This window comes from Chiloscyllium punctatum, chromosome 9, assembly GCF_047496795.1.
Source record: "Chiloscyllium punctatum isolate Juve2018m chromosome 9, sChiPun1.3, whole genome shotgun sequence".
NCBI classification, from domain to species: Eukaryota; Metazoa; Chordata; class Chondrichthyes; order Orectolobiformes; family Hemiscylliidae; genus Chiloscyllium; species Chiloscyllium punctatum.
In genome coordinates, this window is record NC_092747.1 from 114,177,519 (window position 1) to 114,203,724 (window position 26,206).

The 26,206-nt window shown below is 41.0% G+C and overlaps 1 protein-coding gene across 8 annotated transcripts in view; it reads left to right on the forward strand.

The window, feature by feature from the left end:
* LOC140481627 (uncharacterized) overlaps positions 1-26,206 on the forward strand; it is a 295,437-nt gene that overhangs the window by 88,275 nt on the left and 180,956 nt on the right. For 3 of the 8 annotated variants that reach the window (XR_011961566.1, XR_011961565.1, XR_011961567.1), the window contains 2 exons: positions 10,288-10,572; positions 23,882-24,358. Coding sequence is in view for 1 of the 8 variants with exons in the window: in XM_072578120.1 (XP_072434221.1) it covers positions 25,538-25,564 (27 nt within the window). In the remaining 7 variants the exon portion in view is untranslated. Of the gene's footprint in view, positions 1-9,305; positions 9,432-10,287; positions 10,573-23,881; positions 24,359-25,358; positions 25,565-26,206 lie in introns of those variants that run through there. The other 5 variants (XM_072578117.1, XM_072578118.1, XM_072578119.1 and 2 more) reach the window with 3 other exon arrangements.

The following is a 26,206-nucleotide window of genomic DNA, read 5'->3' on the forward strand; positions in this document are numbered from 1 at the left end:
ATTGCAACAGCAAAGATCAAACAGGGAACATGGAGGATTGGGTTTTAGAAAGTTAGAGCTCTCTCCAGCTTTTGGAAATTATTGCAATTTCATTTTAATTCACTCATGGTAGGTGGGCATCAACGGCTGGTTAGCATTTATTGCCCATTCCTACTTGCCCTTGAGTAGATGATAGTGAGCTGCCTTCTTGGATTGCTGCAGTCCACATACTGTAGTTTGACCCACAATACCCTTAGTAAGTGAAGTCCAGCATTTTTGCCAATGATTGCACAATAATCTGCACCATTCAGTCAGAGTTTGAGATAAACCGATAACAGTGGAGAAAATAATGGTGACACTGCAGGAGTCAATCCTCAGCCAAAGAGGAATAGGAGATCTTCATTTCTGGTTACATGGCTGACCTTAGTTTTCCAATTCTAATGAAGTAATCAGAAACAGGACAATCAGGACTGCAGATGACCGAACAGCTCACTCTGTAATCTAGAAAGAGTCAACATGACTTAAACAATACTCGGCGGACGTTTTGGGAGTTTCCTGCTGTTACTGTTCCATTCCGATCAGGTATTAAAGTTTGGCAAAGATCCAATGAGGTTTTGCTTGATGATATCAACACTTCTAATGGTTTCTAAAAGCAAGTGAATACATTTTAGAGATCTGAGAAATAGGATCGTTTTTATCCTTGGGTTAGAGTTACAGTCTATTGATACCGTAAAGGTGCACTTTGCAGAAAAAGTATAGAATGATCAAATAATGTAAGTGGTTTTGAATTAAGAGTATCATTTACACCAAAACTAATTAGGCTGTTTCATCTCTGAACCCTTCAGTCCAAGTAGGGTGGGATTGTTGCCATTTGTCCCTCGTCATTTCTCAGAAGTCATTGATAGTTTGGGTTCCATCCAATGGCACTCACGTCATTCTCAGCTCTGAAGACTTCAGAGGCACACAGACTTTTTTTTGTTAGTTACTCTGCAAGCAATAATCCTCAGGACTTGACCACTAAATTCAGGACTGTTCTAAAAGTCAGATTATTCAGTCAGCCCTATGTGGAATATGCCCCTTATTCTACATATACCTCCCTAGCAAGAATATAACAGCTTGAATATATTAGGGTCTTTTAATGTTTTTAAAATGCTTCAAGGTGCTTCATAGGAGTAATAAGGTTGATACCAAACCACAGAGGGCAATATTTAGACAACTGGCCAAGGCATGATCAAAGAGAAAGTTATTAAGGGGAACATTAAAGGAGAAGGGAGAATAGATAGCCAGAGAGGTTTAGGGAAGCAGTTCCAGTGTTTAGGGTATGAACAACTGTAAACATGGTCTTCAGTGGAGGAGCAGCTATAATCTGAGGTGTTAAGGAAGCTGGAATTAGATAAATACAGATATCTTGGAGAGTTGTAGGGCTGTGGGAGTTTATGGAAAAAAGTGAGGGACAAGGCCATGGAATGTTTGTAAAACAGAGTGAAACTGTCACAATTGAGACACTGATTAACTCGGAGCCAATATCAGTCAGAGAACCAGGTAAGAAAAGTAAGTGAGATCTGGTGTGAATTAGAACATGGACAGTAGGGTTTTGGATAAGTTCAAATTCATGAAGAATAAACCTGAACTCTGGAGGGGGGTGAATCAGAAGAATAGGCAGGTTTTCAGGTAACAAAGATAGATGCAGGCTTCAGCAGCAGGTAAATAACAAGAATGTCAGTGAATGTAGGTGAACTGAGCTTATCTTTAATGCATTAATGAGCAGACATTCACTGTTTCTGTGGAACAGTTGGTGGCAGCAAGTAATTTTCGGAGGAATGGGAGGAAGGCTGTCAATTAGATCATGCTGGTCTGAATCTTAATTCCATCTCACCTTAGTTCCATCACCATTAATAACATCCTTAACTAACAAACATCTGACAATCTTAGTTTTGATATTTCCAGTTGATCACTCAGTTCAACAGCTCTTTGGGAAGAGATTTCCAGAATGACATGTTTTCTGTGAAAAGTGCATTCTGACACCACCCCTGAATGAGCTAGCTTTAATTTTAACATTATTCCTCCTTGTGGTGGATTGACCACCTCAATCCAACTGCTCACCTCCTCCACTTCCCATACCGCCATCATCTCCCCTAACACCACTGACAGCCACAACCTCAAGAGAAACCCTCTCGATCTACTTTATTGAACCCTTTAATATTCTCAAGCATCTCAATTAGATCACCTTTTAATACTATATTTTCAAGGGAATACAAGCCAAACTCTATGCAACCTACCCTCTCAATTTATCCTTCCATTTCAGCTTTGGTTTCAGTCTGGTGAATCCAAACAGATTTAACAACACACCCTCATGATGTACAATATTAGTGGATATTCGTTGCTCAGCTTGTTGAAATAAATATTTTTTTTCCATGGTGGAAGCACAAGTGAATTTCACAAGTAATCAGACCTGCAGGGATAATCGTACATTCACACTACCCACACTCATAAGTAGTTTGGTCTCGTAATTGGTTAGGAATGTTCCCACTAATGGGCTCAAGTGCTAACCCTAGTAGAATAGTTGAGTCAAGAGTAAGGCACCATTTTATCCTGGGAATGGCAAGAACTGCATGAAAGGCAAGAAAGCTAGTGCAACCAAATAGCTTTCACTTTTATTACCTGGGTGCTGAACCATCCCCAGGCACTGAGCGATAGGTGGAGATGGAGCTTAGAGAGAGAGAACAGCAGTTGTGCACACAGCAGAAAATAGAATAGTAAGCTGGAGGAAAAGAATTCTTTTCAAGCAAGGGTATTAAAGGTTATTAGGGTAGATGGGAATATGGAATTTGGAATACAAATGGATCAGCTGTGATCTTCTTGAAGGGGCAGAGCAGGCACAAGGGGCTGAATATTTTTGCTCATAGTTAATGTCTGGTAAATCGGGTTGACTAACCAGAACTGCCAAATTGAGGAGGACCTCCATTGCACTGAATCTGGAACAGGAACATGACCAATGAAAGCTACTACCCTGTCCTTGCCACCAACTGCCAATTCCCCTTTCCCCATAATACTTCCTTATGATTCCCCAAAAACCATACATACCTGTTTCCTGGTGCAGCTCTTCATGGCTCCAATGCCTGGGCTTCCAGAATGTTCTTCAGATCCCTCACAGAAAAGGCTGCAAAATTTATTGGACAACACTCAAGTACCCTAACTGCTGCTTGATCTGGTGAGTTTTCTTGCTGATAAGCCAGGGTGATAATCACCCCTCCAAAGTTACCCTTCACCACATGGTACTCTAAATCCTGTCCATACTGGCAACTCTGAGTAAGTCAATAAGAAAATATCTCCCCTCCCCATACCATTCAACATCTCATTGCTTCTGTAAGTTAGACTAACACACCATTCAACATCTCATTGCTTCTGAGAGATGCACTAACAGCTAATCTTCATAAACTGGAGGAAAAAAAGGCACCAAAATGTCAAGGTGCCGTGCTCTTCCTTAATCCCATGTGGCCACTCTTGAAAGTGAATGTAATAGAATGGGTGCTGTAGCACAATTTCCAAAATGTATTTTGTTCTTCCTTGAGGAATAATCTCTACACAAGGTGCAGAAAATGACTATTTGATGGGGGCAAGGAATATTATGGAGTTATCAGGGGTTTAGCCTACCAACTGAGCAGCCAGTAAGAGACACACCTTATCTGGAAAGGCCACTGGTGCTGGGTTAATACAAGAGGCAGCATTTGGAGGCCTTAAACGGTAATTTATTTCCAACATTAGGGTCTCAATTGGCATTGAGAAGTGAGATTAAAGCATAGGAGCTCCTCCCTAGACTTAATTTGGCAGAAACAAGAAGACAAGGTGCTGACACGTCATATTCCTGTCCTCAAACTGGCCACTTGTCTTTCTGAAAATGTGTAGTATGTCCTGCATGTGTCTTATGCGTTCTGCTTCAATTCATATTCTCTAAAGTATTCTTCAAAGATAATTGTTCACCTGCTCAGTTTCTAGCAGGCAAGGTTTATGACAACTAAGTCCTGGCTGACGGTCCCACTACATATGGTACAGTCTTTAATGAGGTTCATAAAGGCAATGATTGGAAATGATTCAGGTTTAAAGTATATTTGGGAAATGGCCCACAGTTCATCCCACATTTTGCAGATTTTAATTTGCAGATTGCTCTCTGCCCTTTGCTGAAAAATGGTGGCATTTTACCATCCACCTTATGTCAGCCACCTACTCAGGTAGCTAAATGTTAGAAAGTCTCATAGTAAATGAACCTTATGATATGCATATTTCCATAAGGCAGCAGTGTCTATATAAGAGTCTTTCATAAAACTGTTTTCTCTTTTAAGACACTCATCTGATCAGCACTCATGAAGTCATATAATACCTGCCATCCAGGAATTAGAGGCACAATATCGCACACAGCATTCAAGTCTCTTGACCCTTCTGAATGAATGATCCAGTAACAGCAATGTTGAGCCAATGTGGCTTATGAAACCCCACAGGATAGGGCTTAAATACTGATGACAAAACTGTGATGACAATGGCTCAGAAATATCCTACATCCACTCCCTATCAATCAGTACCACAAAGGAAAACTATAAAAATTTCATGACCACAGGATACCTTAAAACACTTTAAAGGCAATGAGCTACTTCCATACAGGAAATGTGGTAACACTCTGAATTTCTCACAAGGTCCTAAAACAAAATGGAATAACAATCTGTTTTAGTGATGTTCTTTGAGAATTATTGCTCGTACTAAGGAGAACTCCTCTGACCATCTTCAAATGGTACCATGAGATATTTTACATCAGCCTGAGAGGACAGACAGGGTCTTGGGTTAACCTATCATTGAAAAGACAGATGGTTAAACAGTGCAGAAACCTTCAGTATTGCTGTGGAACGTTAGCCTGGATTATCAGTTCATTGTATTGAATAGAGGTCAAACCCACATCTTCTGATTCAGAGGTAAGAGTAATACCACTTGGCTAAGCTAACATACAAGGTAATAATGCAGTTTTGCACAGAAGTACACATCTTCAGGATAGGAAAGATACAATTTTGTGAAACCCAACCAGGAAGAGTTGACAGTAATAGTATGCTTGCCGTTCATTCAAAGGGTTCTATGATTTTTTTTAAAAATCAGAATCTTTCCTTTTATATTCTCTTGTATATGCACTGTTCAGTAGGTACAGTGGCAACTCTCAATTCAGATAATACGATTGGATAGTTTGTTTAACAATAAGAGCAACACTAGCTGTGCTGTGGCAGGTAATTTATTTTATCTTTCCTTTGCTATTCACATGCCTGTTCTTTCATGTGGGTGCCAGCTCAATATAATGGTCATTATCTGTGATCTTTCTATCAGACAGATTGCTGCATCAAGTTTGTGGCCTTAACACAAGAAATGGTTCATTGAAATCAGATTCTCCTTAATCTCCAACTACAGCCTACAGGCTATTTGAGTTTTCACCACCTCATGGCCACTACTAACAACAACTTGCATTTACAAAGCATACTTAACATTCAAAACCAGAAAATAGAGACTTACACAAGTGTGACACTGTGTGGATTTCAAGGAAGAGGTCTTTGTAAAATATTGAAGTCTTCAGTCTGTGGCAAGCCACAATAATCTGTGCTTGATATTGTAAAATCTTCCTGTCAACTTCACTCCTTCCATCTAAATATCACATCCAATTAGTGCAATCAATGCTACAGAAAAGGCACTGCAAACTCTAAACTGAACTGCATCCTTTCTGCATCAGGTTGTGCAATAAGACCAGGGGTCATATTCCTTGCCATTGTTGAGATCCTCGACAATGGCTAATTTTGCAGTCAATGATTACATTCCAATTCAATGAATGAAAGCATTTACCTAAAAACAAGGGAATCCAACTGTATAATTACTATCACTAGCTTTATTCAACCCATGATCTCAGATTCTTGGTTAACTAAGCTGTTAAATATTTTGGAGGCAGCACTATTGCCAAATAAATGCTCAGCACCCAAGAAGGAAGGAACAATGCTTGACATTAATAATTGGGAAAATACTAAAAATGTTTATTAGGAATCCAGCAATAGCACACTTAGAGTAAAGGGAAGACCTTTTAGAATGGAAATAAGGAGAAACTTCTTCAGCCAGACAGTGATGATCCATAGAAATCATTGCTACAGAAGACTATGGAGGCCAGGTCATTAGGTATATTTAAGACTGAGATAGAAAGGTTCTTGAGTATCATGGGGAGGAAGCGGGAGAATGAGGTTGAGAAACTTATCAGCCATGATTGAATGGCAGAGCAGATTTGACGGGCTAAATGGTCTAATTTCTGCTCCTAAGGCTTGTGGTCTTAAGGCACTTGTAGAATCAGATTACTATTAGGCAAGTCTACAAAGATAAAATTGTTTTCTCAAGTCTATTAAAGAATTTTAAAGAAGTGCCCAGCTGCTGGTCCCTATCACTCCTGAAGATGGAAGTGAGTCACCTTCTTGAAATTCTGAAGGTCAATTGATGCAGTTACACCCATGATGCTGTTAGAGCTCTAGGTCCAAGGTTTCACTACAAGACTGAAGCATCTGCTATTGGAGGTAATATGTTGAACTGGATTGAAAACTGGCTAAAAAAAAATTGACTCAAAGTTTTAGACATTTTTAACAAAAATGCTTTAACTGATCTGGTCGAAGCTCAAAACATATTGAGGGGAATAAATTATGTTTCAGTTGAGAGTTTGTTTCAATTAAAAATGTTAAGAAGGACCAGGGGTAGGTTATAATTTTATGTAAGCCAGATCTAATTTAAATGCGTACAGGTAGATCTTTTCCTAGTGAATAGGCAATCTCTCAAATAGTCTTCCATCTTATCTGGTAGACAGTATTATCTTCATAATACAGTCAACCAAGTTTATTATCCATCTATGAATCCTTCCAATAAATATCCTGGACAGCTTGAACTGCACCACAACAGCCTTCCCAAATTAATAGATTCCAAATACCACATGCATACACAATTTCTTGAGTTCCGTCAAACAAGAGCAGAACTTGTTTCTATCTGGGACAGAGATATTTCCTACAAAATAGTAAATATTGCAGGCATTCTGTGTTGCTAGATATTTCAGAGAGGAATTTCTCAGTTTATGCAGTCTTTATCATTTTATTTTAGGAAAAGTCACCAGAGTCCCAGAAGACCATAGGGCTGCTCTCTCATTAGAAAGGGGCAATTGGTGATGGTTTTACTCAAGCATCACCATGCCTCAGGCAAGGGGAGACGTTGAGAAGACAGAACCTAAATGGTGACCTTAGCTGGTACAGGAATCCTTTCGGAAGCAAGTTCAAAGACTACAGAGGAAATTTACCAGAATGGTCCCACAAAATGGGGGAGTAGCCACAAGATTAAGTTAGAAAAGTGGGGTTCTTCTCCTTGGATCAAGGTCCTAAAGGTGTACAAGATTATTACAGTCTTAGCTAAGGTAAATCAAGAAATAATGTTCCCATTAGTTCATTGTGCAAGAACAAAGAAACACAGATTTAAGATTTGAGACATAAAATAAAGGTGAGTGTGAGGAAGAGCTTCATGGTTTGTATTTTTGTAGGCCTGTCATTCAGTACCTCTCAAATCGCCAAAACTCAATTACCCTGATTGATGCTAAGGTTTTCCTGTATGCCCTCCCTTGACAGGAGAGCTCTCTTGTCTGTATGGTAACAAGTAGCAAGAAGGATCATTATGGTGTCCACACTCTGGAGGACCTGGAATGGGAATAATCATAAATTTTGCTCGTCAGAAAATCTATTAAGGCTATCCAAAATTTCCCTTTTCAAGATTAATGAATTCACTCAGTCCCAAAATAAGCTGATATATAATTTATTTGGCCAGGTATGGTTAGCTGCAGCAGGGTCTTAGTCCTTTAGACATGACATGGGCATTCTTCCAACACTATTCTAGGCATTCTCACCACCACTCTGATGGTGCTTCTTAGAGAATTACTGGCATTGGCGGAAGGCAAGGATTTGGGGTAGTATATTTGGCCACATTTCTAGTATAATTTATATGCAACAGGTTGGGTTCAAAGGTGGATGAATGCGGAATAGCTAGATTTCTGTGAGTTAATGGAATTGCACATGGTGGGTAATGTTATAACACCATGTATCATTATAACACATTGTAGGATCAAACACACTCATTAATTACACAGCGTGATCCAGTTATATATTAAAACTGCAGTCTGGATTAATTGAGTAGTTTTATTTTTATTCATTTGAAATTCGTGTTGTATTCCATAGTTGAGAATAAATGTTGGTGATTCATATCTTTGTCTAATTACATTTAATACATTAGTTGTTTTGTTCTGTTAAAACTGTAATCATTATTGAATATCAGCCAATCCGAAGTGTCTATGGCATTGTACCATGAACCTATGTTAATCCATTAAGAAAATTACTGTAAATAGAAACCCTTGGGTCATAAAACTCTGTAAGCGTGGACATCTGAAGAACACAGCACTATACTTCTTGAGAGAAGGTGTGCTGTGGAAATCAAAGAAAAAGCTGTTGCAAAGAAACATCAGTATAATGGGGTACAACATGTTGATTATTAAAGCTCATACTAGATTAATTAATGAAAAAAATCTGAGACTTGTATTTATATTGTGCTTTTGATGATCTCAGTGCCTCTCAAGGCACTTTATAGCCAATTAAGTACTTCTGTTGATTATAGTGAAGGAATCATGTTAAGCTCCCACAACAGCAATGACCAGATAATTTTTAATGATGTTGTTTGAGAGATAAATATTGGTTGAAGCACAAAGAAGGACACCTATGTTTTTCTTCAAATTGTATGTTGGAAGCTTTTGCATTTATCTGAGAGGGCATGTTGGGCCTTGCTTAATATTTCCTCCAAAAGATGGTGTCTTGGTCAGAGCGGCACTCGCACAGTATTAACACTCCAACTGTGTAGAGCTCTTTGGAAGCTGGAATACAGTGACCAAAGCTTTCACCTAAAATTTGAACTGAAAATCTACTCATTCCAGACCATATGTGCTGCCCACGGAGTAGCTTTGGTCTGGGTGTCCTCCCATTGGAGCACATCAATGATACATTGCATCTGAACAGCCCAGATCACCTGGATTTAAAAGACCGAGGGTGCATGCCCTTCTTTTCCAGCAGAAACAGTGCTTAAAAGATGGGAGAATTAAGCAGAAGCTCTGACCAGCTATACTTAGAGCTATTGATGGCAGCTATTAATCAGAATATATCACATAGGTTTAAATTTTGGTGTGTGGGGTGGATAAATTAAATGTAAAATTTGTTGCCAGGTCCTTCTCCAGAACTCCATGGAACCTCAGACAGTGGATTTTAGTGCTCCAGATATGGAATAAGCGTTTCCAAAGGAAAATGAAACTCCAGGTCACATCGTTCCCTCACATCATATAAATAGTCCAGCCAAGCTGCACCTACCTCAGTTACTGGGTATGCTGTACTGTCCTAGCAAAGCTCCAGAAATGCTAAATCGCACTTCTTAGCAGTTTTCTCCACCTTGTACTTTGTCTGGGAATTGAGCCTGATGATAATTAATGGCTATGCCAGTCAACAGTGTATTTAGCAGCATGTTCCTACCTGTATTCCAAGTATCTACACTGTACAAATAAGGGATGCTGCACATTGAGAAGAGGGTGACTTTTGTGTTGGCATTCATGCTGAGATTATTTTCAGTTATGAGACGTGCACACAGATTCTCCTGGGGGAAATCTGTCAACAATGAAAGATGAGATAAGAATCTGTCGATCATTTACTTGTATAGAATATCCAACAGAAATTGTGCACATACATTAATGCCTTGGTTCAACATATCCTTGATCTGCCCGTTGCCCCAAAGTAACATTCAGTCACTCATTTACTGACCTTAACCAAGCAACATGACTCTCATGCTGCTCCAGTGGGACATGAGGAGAGATAACCTTGGAGCAAAATCAATGCAGCATCAAATAAAACTACTTTCACCAAGCATATATGTTAATGAAAAGGGATCTGTTAAGTGAGGTCAATCTAACAAATGGTTCTGTGCAGAATTAGACTGAGCTGAAGGACTGGAACTGGATGAAGGGAGTAAAAAGGGAGCTGAGTGGGAATAATGATAATGAGAGAGGGAGGGGTCATATGCAGAGGGAAGGAGCAGTGCTATGGAGGGGATGAGGGGAAGGACATAGTGGAGCTGGGGTGATAGGGGATAGAAGGGGCTGAGTGTAAAGGTGTAGTAACCTATTCTCCCCATTCACATAACAACTTCAGAATACTTTCTTTCTCTCCATTGTCACACTCCCTCTAGTAGCCTCAGGGCAGAACCAACACTGGAAGGTGAGTGAGAAATCAGCCAGAACTACCATCCTCACAACCCTTATTCCCAGATGCAAGTCAACGTCTGAAGTTTTAACAGGTCCTGAGAAGATCTGAACAGCTCATGCAGACTGTCTTATCAGGTCAATTGCCAACATGGATAAAACTTTGATTTCTCCCACCTGAGCAGAAGCAGCAAAACTACTTGTGAATATAAGTACCATCTCAACTGAATGTCTGCCTTCAGCCAAATGGAATATTGCTTGCAGAAATCACAGTGAGTATGAAATTTCTCCTTTTCTCATTTGAACTAACCAGGATTCAAATTCCAACCTAAATCTGCTCTCAGAATGTCTAGAACATATTTGAACCAGTCTTACTTTACATTTCATCTGGTATTGAATTAAAGGTGGAACCTTTATCTTAATATATTTGTTCACAGGATGAGGACTTTGATAGCAAGGCCAGCATTAGTTGCTAAATCTAATTATCCTTGAGAAGGGGATGTAAGCTACCTTCTTGAACTGCTATGGTTGATGCAGGTATACCACAGTGTTGCTAGGGAGCAATTTCCAGTACTTTGATCTGGTGATGATAAGGACACCATATCTCCAAATCAGGATGATGTGTGACGTGGCAGAAACTTGCAAGTGGTGGTATCCCCAACCCTATGTCTTTATCCTTCTAAATGGCTGAGGCAGTGCTGTCGAAGAAGCTTTGGCAAGTTGTTTGTCTTGTATGTAATGCGTATTGGAAACAATTTGCAAAAGTCTTGAGGCAGTTAGTGTTTGAGATGAAATACCAATCAAATGGGTTGCTTTGTTCTCGAAGGTGCCAACCTTCTTTTTTGCTGTTGGAGCTGCACTCCTTCAGGCAACAATAGTGTATTCTATTGCAAACCCAAATTTTGCCTTATAGATGGTGAAAAGGTAAGTCACACTGCAGAACAGTTGGGTTCTGATCTGCTCTTGCAAGCACCCTATGTAAGTGACTGCGGCATTTAAGTTGCTGATTAATAATAAGCTCCCAAGATGTTGATGGTTGGGGATTCAATTATGGTAATTCTGTTGCATAATAATAGAATGTTTTAGTCTCTGTCTTATTGGAGATAGGTATTATCTGGCGCCTACATGATGTGAATATGGCACCATATACCTCAAGCCAATGTATTAGTGAGGTCTTGCTGCATATTGGAATGGACTCATTCATTTTCTGGGAAGTTTCAAATTGCATTGAGCACTGTGCAACCATCAGTGAATGTCAGCACATCTAACTTTCTGCTAAAAGGAAAGTCATTTTCTTGAAAAATTGAGCTTGTTGAGGTGTTTTCTACTTTTTCCAAATGATCAGGTCAGAGTGCATTCAGACAAACTCCCTGAGGCAGTCCTGTATATATGTGTTGTGACAGGAGGGTAAGTGCCCTTTCACCTCCCTGTCACAACACTTATGCAGGACTGCCTTGGGGAGTTTCTTTGGCCCTGCTCTTTCCCTCACTTAACTGGTTGATGACATTGGAAGTTATTTTTCCTGAAACAGCACCTTATACAGGATTCTCACTTTTCATTTCACTGGAAATAAGTGGACAAATGATTGCAGCTTCAGACAGACTTGGGTGCTAGATTGATAAATAGTGCATTCTCCTAAGTACACAGAACACATCAGAATTCAATCACCAAAGGTTGGACATAATGCTATTGGCACCCTCCCTTTAAATGCTATGCTTCCTTGAATAAATGGTCCCAAACTCCAAACTTGGTGAATAGTTGCAGTTAATATGCAGCAACGATGGAAACTCTGAAGAAAGATCAGTTTTTGAAAGTTAGTGAAGCAGGTTGTCATATTTCTGTTTGAAACCATGGAGTGTTTTTTAACCTTCTACAATCTTGTTGGTGGATTCACTTACCTCAGCATTTTATTTTATGCCTTATCATTACTGCACCATATTATCCAGATATTGATCTTGGTGGTTTGATTAATAATTTCGAGCCCTGGCCAGCGTTTTGTAAAGGTTCATCGTAGCTTACAACTTCTGTTCTTTATTTACAAAGACGTTAAAGCCCTGTCACTTTTAAACATGTTCGCACAATTTTCCCTGGAACTCTCTGCTCCTGAACCCACTTTGGAATTATATCCTTTTTTAAAATTCTTCTCCTCATTCATCCTTTTAAAATACATCACTTCACAGTTCTCTGCATTAAAGTTAATCTGCCATGTGCTCGCCTGTTCTACTAGCCTATCTGTGTCCAACTAATATATGTTATGATCTTCCTCACAGTTTGTAATGCTTCCAAATTTTGTACCATCTTCAAGTTCAAAGTTCTCCTGTGAACATCCAGGACTAGGTTATTACTATATACATCAAGAATAACTGTTGCCCCAGTACCAAACTCTGGCTACACAATTATAAATGTTCCATCCTTCTGTCATCACTAAAGTCAGTTTCCTGCCACTCAACCAGCTTTGCATTTATACTATCACTGTCCCTTTTATTCCATGGATTTGACTTTGCTGGCAAGTCTGTTAGGTATCACTTTTCAAATGCCATCAGAATTTCCATCTCCATCCCGTCAATTGCATTACCCTCACCAAATCTTCTCTGTTACCTCAACAAAAATCTGAAACAAGTTTGTTAAACATGCTGTGCCTCTAAAAAATCTGTACTGGTTTTCCTTGTCTTTTCTAAAAGCTTTTCCACAACCAGAGTTAAACCAACTAACCTGTAGAAGCTGAGTTTATCCTTAGACCATTTTATAATCAAGGCTACAATGTTGTCAGTTTGTCAGTCTTCTGGAAACTACCCCATATTTAAAGACATCCTACTTCTCTTAACATATTGATGTGTTTACTGGGCAGTACGGTGGCACAGTGGTTAGCACTGCTGCCTCACAGTGCCAGAGATCCGGGTTCAATTCCTGCCTCAGGCAACTGGCTGCCTGGAGTTTGCACACTCTCCCCGTGTCTGCGCGTGTTTCCTCCAGGTGCTCAAGTTTCCTCCCACAGTCCAAAGATGTGCAGGTTAGGTGAATTGGCTGTGCTAAATTGCTAGTAGAGTTAGGTGAAGGGGTAAATGTAGTGGGGTGGGTTGCTCTTCGGAGGGTCGGTGTGGACTTGTTGGGCCAAAGGGCCTGTTTCCACACTGTAAGTAATCTATCTAAAAGTCCTGGTAACTCAGCTGACTGAAGATTTAGAATTCTTGAGGATCAGGATCTCAAAACTGATGACAGGGTTATGGTTTACTAGTCTGCTCTTTGTGCTCCTATATGTTTTGGTGATGTGAACAGTTTACAATAGTCTTCTCAAAACACTGGAGAAATACCACCAGCACTGCCTCTGCAGATCCTTCAAACATGATGGATAGAAAGGCAATCCAACTGCAATCTCCTATCTGCCCAGAAACAAAATGCCATCAAAATCACATTTAAAACAGCTTCACATGTCATCAAGTGTCCAACACCTGAGTTGTAAAACAACTACCTAACTTGGGACTCAGAAATGATAGAAGACCCTGGAAGACAGTTTAAATGCTTTTGGATGTCTCCAAAGCATCCATGAATAGGTCAAACATCCTATGGAGAAGGTTCATTTGGATAAGCACTGATCACATTTAGTGAATTCACCAGGAGTACAGCTGAAGTCAAACGTTTGATGAGCATGTACAAAGATCCCAACAGCTCATGTATTTGATCCTCTAAATACCATTAGTCCTGCATGTGACGGAATCTGAAGTTTGTACTCTGGATTTGTCAGCCATCTCAGTACCCACCTAACTGAAGTGGAAGCAATTTATTCTCAGTCCTGAGGGCTGCCTACAAAGTGAAGGGATTAACATTAACCAAATTTTATTGACTCCTCTGGGATACCCTCTCTCACTCACACCTTAATATTCTCCTTACAAATCACTGTTATCCTTCCTCCTTTCTGACTGACTATATTTTTCCTGAAAATTTTGTATCCAGAAATATTTAAAATCCAGCCCTGTCTCTTTTTGCCACACATTGTACTCTACTCCTGCAAATCTTATTCTCTTTCCATAGTTTCTTTTGTGAACCTGCCACATTTACATTTTTTCTGATACCCAGTTCTCAGTAAATTAGGAACAAGAATTGTCCCAATACTGACTCATCTTCAGCTTAATATCATCTTATGTGGGAGTCATAGTATGGAAGAAGGATCTTTGGTCCATTGTGCTAATGTTATTCATTAAGCATTCATTTAGTCTGATCTCATTTTCCAGCACTTTACCTGTAGACTTGTATGGCATTTCCAGTGTTCATTGCAATAATTATTAAATATCTTGAGGGTTCCTATCTCTGCCATCCTTTTAAGCAGTGACTTCCAATCACCCACAACCCTCTTGTTGAAAAACATTTTGCTCAAATCCAATGTAAACCTCCTGTTCCCAACCTGAAAATTGTGGTTGTTGACCCCTCTACTAAATGGAACCATTTCTCCTTCGATCGAGGTGCAGTTTATGGCAATGCTTTAAGATAGATGCAGTGGAAACCCACTATATGTGTCTTTATACAAAATAATAGGAAATTTCAGATATATGCCTTCTAAAAATTGTGAGCCACATTAAAATGCTGTATTTATATATGCACTGTTTTAACAGCTTTCCATTGTATATAATAATTTTTTTTCTTCTTCAGTCTGAATGTCATAGATCCTGAAGAATTATCCCACCTGTGCTCCTCAGACTTTTTACACCTAATCAGATCCCCCTTTAGCCTTCATGCTCGAATGTCAGCCTATATAGTGTATCTTCTTAAATAGGTTGCTCCAGCCCAGGAAGTATCCTGGTGAATCCCCATTGCATCCACTCCAGTGTGATCATATCCCACACACAGTATTTCAGTTGTGGCCTAACTAACATTTTATACTGCTCCGTCATAACTTCCTTGCTCCTGAATTTAATGTGTTGATTAATAAAGGCAAATCCCACATGTATTCTTACCCTATTATTAACTTGTCCTATTGCCTTCAATGATCTATCACAATGCACACCAAAGTCCACCTGATCCTCTTCCTAGGGTCCTGTACATCCTATACACTAGATGTACTCCTTTGTCTTGTTAGTCTTCCCAAATGTATGATCACATAGGCTAAAATTCCATTCATCATTCCATCCATTCATCATCATTCCATTCATCATTGTTCAACCATCTGACCAATATATCATCCTGTAGTCTAAGGCCATCCTCCTCATTTTTTATAACACCAACAATGTTCATGTCATCTGCAAACTTACTGATCATACCTCCTACATTCATGTCTAAATCATTTGCATACAAAACAGCAAAGGACCCAACATCAAGGATTGCCACAGGTCTCTACTTCCATCCATAAAAGTCTCTACATTTTGCCTGGTTATTCTCTTGCTCCTAATACTTTTGCAACATCTTTGGATTTTCCTTAATGCTACTCGCTAGTCTTTGTTTCATGTTCCCTCTTTACTGCCCTAATTTTTTTAAGCAATCCCTTGCATTTTCTATACTCTTCCAGGGCACCCACTGTTTTCAGCTGTCACTATCTATTATAAGCTTCCTTCATTTTCCTTATCTAATCCTGCTTGTCCTTTGACGTCCAGTGTGCCCTGGCCTTTACAGGAACAGTAGTCCTGCATTTTAACTTTGACCATTGCTCTGATGTTGATTTTCCTGCATGAGGCTGCCCTCAGTCAGTCCACTTTGCTAAATCTTACCTTATTAAAATTGCCTTCCCCAATTCAGAACCTTTGTTTCTGGTCAAACTTTGTCCTTATTCATATGTTAAATCTTACTGAAGTATGGTCACTATAACCAAAATGCTCCCCCACTGCCATACCCACCAAAACTACAGTTGTCGTTTATTCATTGCCTCCTGCTTTCACTGTGTTTGCTGACACGTTTACTGGAATCATGTGGGAGTTCGTCAAAAGCTTTCAAAATTGAATTGTATATGGGGTGTTATGCTATATGCATGATATGGTGAAGGATGATTTTGTGAAGGTTAGGGAAAGGTGTGTTCCTGAGCAGCGAGGCCTTTCTAGCCTTGTACATGTGCTGTACTGGAACACCGGGCATTAATATGGATTGCAGATGGATATTTATCTCCTGATCATCATATATATCCATCTTCTAATTCATTCATGGGATGGGGGCATCACTAGCTAGGTCAGCATTTATTGCCCATCCCTAATTGCCCAGAATGTAATTAAAAGTCAACCACATTGCTGTGGGTCTGAAATCACATGTAGACCAGACCAGGTAAAGATGGTGAATTTCCTTCCCTCAATGACATTAATGAACAAGATGGGTTTTTCAGACAATCGCCCATGGATTCATGGTTATCAGAAGAGTTAATTCCAGACTTTTGTTGAATTCACAAGAAATCCAATCGTGCCCTGGGATCCCATTGCTTGTGTTTTGTCTTGTCCCATGTGCCCAAAGGTCTGCCAGTTGTGAATGGGCACATGAAGACACAGAGTAGAAAGTTCCCAACCACCAGTCACATCCACCAATGGAGAGGTAGCCAACACAAGGTGATAACGATGTAACCAAGTTGCTGTCATGTATATGTCGCTACTTCTACTGCAAAGCAATTCCTGTTTCCTATTCTGATGAGAGGCATGATCTTTTACCATAGAATAGAATCCCTACAGTGTGGAAACAGGCCATTTGGCCCAACAAGTCCCAGCCGACCCTCCGAAGAATATCCCACCCAGACCCATTCCCCTACCCTATTACTCTACATTTACTTGTGACTAATACACCTAATCTAGATATTTTTGGATTGCGGAGGAAACCGGAACACCTGAAGGAAACCCAAGCAGTCAAGGAGAGAATATGCAAACTCCACACAGACAGTCGCCTGAGGGTGGAATCTAACCCGTGTGTGGCAGTAGTGCTAACAACTGAGCCACCATGCAGCCTTCCCTAATTTGTGTTTGAGAAGGTGGTGGTGAACCACCTTACAATCATATTCTTGAATAGTTACATTCCAATAGTGAAGGTTGTTGGGCAGAAAGTTCCAGGATTTTAACACAGCGATCATGAAGGAAGGACACTATATTTCCCGGTCCGGATGGTGCAGGAACGGGAAGTGCTGGTGATCCCACTAGTTGGTATACGTCACAGATTTGGAAGGTGCTGTGAAGGAGCCATGGTAAATTGTTACTGTACATCTTGTAGATGGCACAAACCGCTGCAACTGTGGATCTCTGGTGGAAGGTGTGAATATATAAGATGCATAGGGCGCCTGGCAAGTATGTTGTGTTGACTTGGATGGTTTCGAGTTCCTTGAATATTGTTAGAATTTTGACCAAGGCAAGTGGAAACTGTTTCATCACACTGCTAACTTGGTGTCCGTATCTGGGCAAGTTTTATGAATGCAGGAGATGAGTTATAAGCCACACAGAGTTCCTAGTGTCTAACCTGTTTGAGTAGTCGAAGTACAGGTATTTTGGTGGCTGGTTCTAAGTAGTTCCTGATCGCCAGTGTCTCCAAGATGTCATTGGTGTGGTATTCATCAACGATAATTTATTTGAATATTAAGGGAACATACTTAGATGCTCTCTTATTGGTCACTACTTCACACCTGTAGTTAATGTCATAATTCATAATGGAAGTGGTTCGCACAAAATGGTTTCAAAACCATATTCAAACTTTACGAATCACTGGTTAACACAAGGCAGCACAGTCTGGTTTGATCTCTGCTGTTAGTGACCATTATCTTTCTAATGTTCTTCTATGCTCCACCCCCCACCCCACCACTCATAGCCGAACCACATAAGCACTGCAATTAAAGATCGTATAAAATGTCCCAACATATACAATCAGTAACTGCCCAAACTAAAGTTGGGAGGATATTGAGGAAACGTTTCATTTCTGGGGATCGATGCGGCTCATGTGCCGTTGGGTAACTCGGACCAGTTAACCCAGCGGAAAGTTTATCAAGTCGCCAGTATTTTTACAGCATTGAATTGTAATATTCACAAGTGAACTAGCTCCGGTGTCCAATAAGCCCAATATTGTGCAATTGTTTATTTTTAAGAAACAAGATATTAATCTTGCGACTCGTCGGAATGCCAGTCTTTGTCTTTATGTATCCCTAAAAAGTCAGAGTTCCGGCTCAGTCAATCCCAGATAATAACAAGCCATTGTTATCTAAACTACATCTGTAATTGTTCAGGTTTAGTTCTGATATAACTGTGTACAACACACCGCAGATAACGGCGCAGGTAAAACTCCCTGTGACTGTTTTTCGATGCTGATCTGACAGTTGTTTGTCACATTCGCTGAGTACAGAGACACAGAGTGGCAGAATGTGACAGTACTGTCAGAGTTAGACTGACTGACTGATGGATGGAACCCCATAGTGTGTTCACAGCCGAGGGTACAGAGCTGAGATCAGCGCCGCCACCAACCACACTCCAATTACAGTTTTTTTTCAACCTTTTTCTTCAAAGCACTCATTAGCACAAGTCGTACTTAATTCTTTTAAAAGATGGATTCGGCTCCCCACACTTCAAAGTTGCCATTGCTTTGAAAATCAAGCGTAATGCGCATATAACTGTGGAGTCTTTGCGACTGCGTTTTTTCTCGCCTGTCTATAAATCAACATTACTTCATTAAAGCCTCATAATAAAGTGAAAGTACAAAATCACATCCGAATTTACTTCCGGACCTGTCGATGTGAAACTTTGTGCTGGAAAGGTCCGTGTTTTGATCCGTCTTTGTCAGACATTGTAACAACTCGACACTGGTTCAAGGTCAGTTTGAAGGCATTTCACAGATTGTCGCTGCAAACGGTAACTTCCTGTCTTCCGCAACTCTTCGTACATTCCCGGTTACTGACTCCATGGGTAAAAAAGTTATTCGCAAATGCAGCTGTTCGATTAGTTTAAATATGCAAGACGGTGGGCGAGTTTTGACAGGTGGAACTCTGGATCCGAGGAGCTTGTGTTAATGCAAAAGAAATTACATTTACACACATGAATTTGCACTTGAATTAAGTATTTAGATTTCTTTTAAGTGTTGATCATCGGGCAGTTTTAAGTCAATATGTTCAGTGTGGCTGTTGTGGTAATTTCTGTACTTTTGTTAATGTTATATATTGTACAATATCTGATATAGCAACGGCCAATTAAGAATGCAGTTGTTCCTTTCACAGGGGTTTCTGGTAACCAGACTTTGTTCAGAATAAAAACAGATGTTTAGGTTGCAGTTTGTTTAGATTTTGATCCCAGCTTATTTGGTGTTTGGGTCCCAGGTTAGTGCATGTTGCGGACCCTAGATTGCTGAATGTTTGGATGCTGGAGTATTTGATTCTTCGATGCTGATTGAATCGCAGAAATAAAGAGGCGCAGAAGGAAGCCTTTTGATCATCGTGTCTGCACCGGCTATTTAAATGAGCATCAATGCATCAATGGTATAGACGTGGGTATAGCTGTGGCTGGAAAAGTGGTATAAATATATGTATATGTTTGTTTACTGTATATCTGTGTGCAGATGTGTTAAGTGTCAGCGTGTCCTGTTTGTTTGCTGTGGAGATTTGTGTAGTTAGGTGAGTTGGTGTGAAATGTGTGTGTGTCTATATGTGTGGGTGTGTCTGTTCCTAACATTTTTTTGCAAACTCTGCTCATAGTGCCCAAGATTAGAGTGGTGCTGGAAAAGCACAGCAGGTCAGGCAGCATCCGAGGAGCAGAAAAAAAAATCGACGTTTCGGGCAAAAGCTCTTCAACCGGAAGCCCCGACTTTTCCTGCTCCTCGGATGCTGCCTGACCTGCTGTGCTTTTCCAGCACCACTCTGATCAACGCCGACTGCCAATTTCTTGCTTCTCCCCAAACCTTCGCACTTTCCATGCAAATTATCATCGTCTTGAATGCTCCAATTGAATCTGCCTCCACTGCACTTTCAGGTAATATGTTCCAAAAACCCCAACTGAGATCTGTGTGGAAAATAAGTGATTTTTCCTCATTTCATTGGCTTCTTTTGCAAATCACTTTAGTCGGTGCCTTCTGGTTCTTGAGGGAGAATACTTTGTCCCTACCTATTCTTATCAAGCCTGTTCATGGTTCTGAAAACCTCCTCTTAATCTTCTTCCCTCCACAGAACACAGTACTGTACCAACTCCATAAATCTCTCCTAGTAACTTAAGTTTCACGTCCCAGGAACCATTCTTGCAAATCGCTTTCTGCACTCCATTGCATTCCCATCCTCCTTATAATGTGTCTTCTGCATGATCAACATCACCTCGTTACTCTGGAACTGTATGGCCCTATTTAATACTGTATGCTTTATTTATTGCTCTCTCAACCTGCCCTGGCACTTTCAGTGATCTGAGCAGATATTTACCCAGTTCCATCTGTTCCTGCAGTCCCTTCAGAATTGTGGCCCTTTTTTTGAAACAACGAACTCTGTCTGCTACGTCTCCACTCACTTTGCTGACTTGTTTCGGTCTTTTGATGTTCCACACTGTCCAGCTCACAGGTTTCAGTTCTTCAAAGTTTTGTGTAATCTGCAAAGTCTGAAATTGTCCCTTGCACAATATGATCAAGATAGTCAGGAAAAGCAAGTGTCCCAATGCCAATCCCTTCCTAATATGTACCTTCCTTCGGCCTGCGTGCAATTCTGGTCTCCTTCGTATTGGAAAAATGTTGTGAAACTTAAAAGGGTTCAGAAAAGATTTACAAGATGTTGCCAAGGTTGGAGGGTTTGAGCTATAGGGAGAGGCTGAACAGGCTGGGGCTGTTTTTCCTGGAGCGTCAGAGGCTGAGGGGTGACCTTATAGAGGTTTACAAAATTATGAGGGGCATGGATAGGGTAAATAGGCAAAGTTTTTTCCCTGGGGTCGGGGAGTCCAGAACTAGAGGGCATAGGTTTAGAGTGAGAGGGGAAAGACATAAAAGAGACCTACGGAGCAACTTTTTCACACAGGGTGGTACGTGTATGGAATGAGCTGCCAGAGGAAGTGGTGGAGGCTGGTACAATTGCAACATTTAAGAGGCATTTGGATGGCTATATGAATAGGAAGGGTTTGGAGGGATATGGGCTGGGTGCTGGTAGGTGGGACTAGATTGGGTTGGGATATCTGGTCAACATGGACGGGTTGGACTGAAGGGTCTGTTTCCGCGCTGTACATCTCTGTGACTCTGTGACTGCTACACTGTGTTACTTATCACTTGGTCAATTTTGTGTCTTTTATTACATTTATTTTATTCCATGGCCTATAATCCTCATAAATCTATCACTGCATATTTGTACCATAGATTGCTGTATATTTGGGCCTGAAATTGACACGTTTGGCCGAATTTATTCCATGTTTGCAATGCACGTTGTTGTACGCTTGGGCCCCAGATTGCTGCATGTTTGTGCTCTAAACTATTGCATGTTTGGTTCAGTTTGCTCCATGTTTGAACACAGGAGTTCTGCATGTTTGCATTTTGATTACAGAATGTTTTGGCTCATTGCTGAATGTTTGGACAGATTGCTGCATGTTTAACTCAATTTGGTGCATGATTGGGCTTTGGATTGGCCTATTTATACCCTAGATTATGAAACATTTGGGTCATTGGATGCTGCAAATTTCAGCCCCAGATTGCTGGATATTTGGATCCAAATGTGCATCTGCATATTTTGGCCTTACATTATTGCACATTCTTACACTAGACTGCTGCATGCTTGGACCTTAAGTAGATGCACGAATGGGAGTTGGATCACTGCATTTTTGGACCCCGCATTGTTGCAAATTGTGTTTGAGGCTGCTGCATGTTTGGGCCCTAGATCACTACATGTTTGAGGCCTATAAATGGTACATTTTGAATCCTATAATGCTGCATATTTATTCCACATACTGCTGCATGTTTGAGGCTTGGATTGTTATCTGTTCATACCTGAGAATGTTTCCTCTTTCAGGCTTAGATTGCTGCTTAGACCTGGATTGTGGTATGTTTGTTCTGTAGATTGACACATGTTTGGGAGCTGGATCACTGCATGTTTGGATCCAACATTGTTGGAAGTTTGTGTTCTAGGTTATTGCATGTTTAAGATGTGGATTGCCGTATTTTTATGCTCCAGGTACTGAATGTTTAGGCCCTAAATTACTGCATGACTGAGCCCTGGTTTGCTGTATAGTTAGGCCTCAATTTACTGTATATTTGCACTCCACATCACTGCATGTTTGGTCCAATTTGGTCCATATTTGGGTCTTAGATTGCTGCATATTTGGGCCATATAAATGATAAATTTTGGGTCAGTTGTTTCATATTTCATATTTGTTCCACAGTTTTCTTTTTGTTGAGTCTTGGATTGCTGCCTATTTTTACCTTAGATCACTGCACATTTGGTTTCTGGAATACTGTATGGTTCAGAATTAGATTGCTGCATATTTTGAACATGTATTTCTGTATTTTTATTCCTTAGGTTGTTGCATGTTTGAATCTTAGATTTCTACATGCTTGTGCCTTAGATTGGTGTGTGCTTGTACCCCAGGCTGTCTGGGTGGAGTGTATGTATACTTGGCATGTTTGGGTCTTTGTTTGCTATATGTTTGTGTTCTGAATTGTTGCACATTTGGACTCAACATTGTTGCATGCCTGTGCTCTGCATTTCGGTATGTTTCAGCACAGTCCCTAAGTTGCTGCATGTGTGTCCTCCGAATTGCTGCAGTTTGGGATCTGTTGCACTTGGTGTTTAGGATCTGGCACACTTGGTGTTTGGACCCTCTGTACGCTCGGTGTTTTGGGCCTTGTATACACTTAGTGATTAGGATATGAGACACTTTGCATTTGGAGACTGTGTTTACTTGGTGTTTGGAACCTGGCACATTTGGTGATTGGACCTGATATTACTGGTGTTTGGAGCCTGCGTACATTCGACATTTGGAATATGGCAGACTTGGTGCTGGGATTTTATACTGTTAGTTTTTTGAGCCCTGGCACATGTGATATTTCAGATCTTATGCACTTAGCACTTGGGGGCTAGCACAATTGATATTCTCAGTGTCAGCTTGTTGTTTTGATTTGAATGTTTTTGCCACGGATTTCCTGGCGTTTCCCCAATTCCTAGCTTCAGAATTGGTCTGAGAAATCTCCCGAACTATGTTCGGAATAGTCACCGGGACACTCAAATCGCGCACCCTCCCCAGACCCTGCTGAGTTTCTAAAGTTTTGTTTTATATATTCTGTGTTTATATCCAGCCCGCGGTGTTTTGTCTGAGAAATATCTGGCCGGACTCAGCAGCGGCTCTCTGAGAGAGTTCCTCCCTCCACCCTGGGGATCGATCCAATACCGAAGCACTCCGACAGACTCAGATCCACCTTTTGAAGTCGTTTTTATTTTCTCCCCCAGTTTGCGAGCAGGGACTGTAATGGCCAGGAGGCAGCTTTGTCGCAGTGCGAGTCAGTGAGATTTCCAAAAGATAGCTAAGAGTTTGCTGTTCCTTGAGAAAGTTACTGTATTTCCTTTCACGAATTTCATCGCTGGAAAGTGTGTGGGTAATGGGATGCTGGTACCGGCTATCGGTTCCCCCAATCAAACACTCGCTGTACAAAAGTGAATTACTCGCTAACAGTTTCTGACATAATCCTCTTTCTTTGCCTGTTTAGAATTGTTCTTCAGCAGAGCCAGAAAGGGCTCGGTTTCACGACCCGCTAGAGAGGCGATCAACAAACACGCCATCCCGACAAACCGGCTGGAAATCAAGATAAAAAGAGTAGAGCTGAGCCCCGTGGGTGGGGATCTAAGCTCAGCCCTCAAGATGTCTAGTCACAAACTTTGCAGTTAAGCTGTTTGAAGCAGAGATCATAGTTTGTCCGGGCTACAATAAAAATAAACCCTTCTGATAGACGAGCTGACACGTTTGACAAATAGGATTTAGCTCTTTTTGTGTATGTGTGTGTGATACGGACAAGATAGTACTAAGTAATTCTGAACAGTTAACTCTTTCAAAGATTCTGGAGTTGAATGACCCGCATTAAACTCTACCACCCTTTCTCAGCATTTTTTTTTGTCTTTTCTGTATGAAAACGACAGTAAACACTAACATCACTCACTCCGTGGTACTGCGAAGCTACAATATTGCACACGCCGCCCAGGGCTGGGTCGGTTCTGAATTAAAAGTCTCACATCGTCGATGCCTCATTTTACGCCTGTTTGAATCGTGGACACAGTCTTGTGCGAAAGAATGAATCAGTATTCATGCACAGAACTCAAAACAAATGCAAATCAAAGAGTAGAGAAATGGAGGAGGGAGGCCAAGTAAATTGATGGGGGGGGGGGGTTGTGGTGGTGAGAGGAGAACCATGATGAAGTGGGGTGGAGGGAATGAATGCAATGGGGAGGGAGGAATAGGAAAGTGTGGGGGGGGGGGAGAGAATGGGGAAAGTGAAATGGGAGGGTAGGGAAGAGGGAGTGGGGGGAGCGAGAGATAAAGGGGAGAGTGAAATGGGGAGGGGTAAGGAGAGTGGGGGAGCGAATTGGGAGGGAGGGAGAAGAGAGTGAGGGAACGAGAGATAAAGGGCAGAGTGAAATGGGAAAGGGAGGGAGAAGAAAATAGAGGGAGCGAGAGATGAAGGGACAGTGAAATGGGGAGGGATAGGGAGTTTGAGGGAGGGAGAGTGGGGAACGATAAAAGGGGAGAAGATAGAGAGAGGGAGATTAATTGGGCAGGAGAGTGGTGTGAGAGAAGCGGGGGGGGGGGGGGGGGAGCTGAGGAGCAGAGACGGTGGAAAGGGCCAAGGGCCCATTGAGCAGCGGTGCCCCTTCGCTGTTGGAATATTGACATTTTGGAGGCGAGGAGCTGAGGATTGACTCCACCTCCTCTCCGCTTTAAGCGTGGCAGCTGCTCACAACCCGACTTGTTCAGCCCCATTCAACGTCGAGTGGGAACAAAAATGGCCATTTATTAGAATACTTGTTTTTCTGCATTGTTCTCTGTCACACAAAAGGCTTTTCAATATGTAAGAAGGGTCCCCTTTGCAAAGAGAAACAATAACTCGAAATTGTCTTTTAAAATCTTTCTATCAATAATAAATTGAATTTGATTTTCTTCCATTCAGTGTGTATTGAGCGAGAGATGCCGGATCTAGCTCCTGTACTGCCGCTATATACATTTGTACCCTGTGGTTTTTGCAGGTCTCATAAGTTCGCAAACAAGAAAAAAGGTTCTATTGTGACAACAAGGCCGATTTAGATTTTTAACCAAATTTCTTGATGCAGATTTCGGGAACAAAGTGCCATCCCAGACTGCGCGGTTCTGCTAAATGGGAGACAGGGAGCTGGCAGTCAATGTAAGTCTAACTTCACACGGGTCGAACCCGTTTATAATTCTCGCTAAAATATTGATAATTAATGTAGCACGTCTGTACGGGCTGATTCTGCCGATGATCACTATTCTTGCACTAAATTCTGCGACTCCAGCCCTATTGAAAATAAGGATGGAATCAATGAGATTGCAGCTGGTAATGAACTAACAAATATATTGTTTAATTCAAGGACAGTGCCGCGTTGTACTGTTATGTTCAGCTATTGAATTAGACTCACGACTATATTGTCACAACCATTAACCGAGTTTAAAACTGAGATTTTTTTGCAATCGGGAGTATTGACACATTTTAGTAATTTTTTTTCCTCTCTAACATCTTTGTTTGCGCTGGGGATCGATTCAACTCAAACGGCTCGCTCGGCCGCTTCTTCTCGCCACCGAACATAAAGTCGAGGCACATTTCCAATCTAAATTTAAAAATGTTTCTGTTTGGTAGATCGTGACCGATGGCCGATCTTAATATTAGGCGTTTTAAAGGTGATTTTTTTTATATAGTGTTAACGTGCTATTCCAGTTTATCTGAAAAGGGGAGCGGGTGAACTGTCCCCCAGGTAGTGTCCGAACCCGTCCCTATCAATGGCTATTGGCACTGGACGGTGTAGAAGTT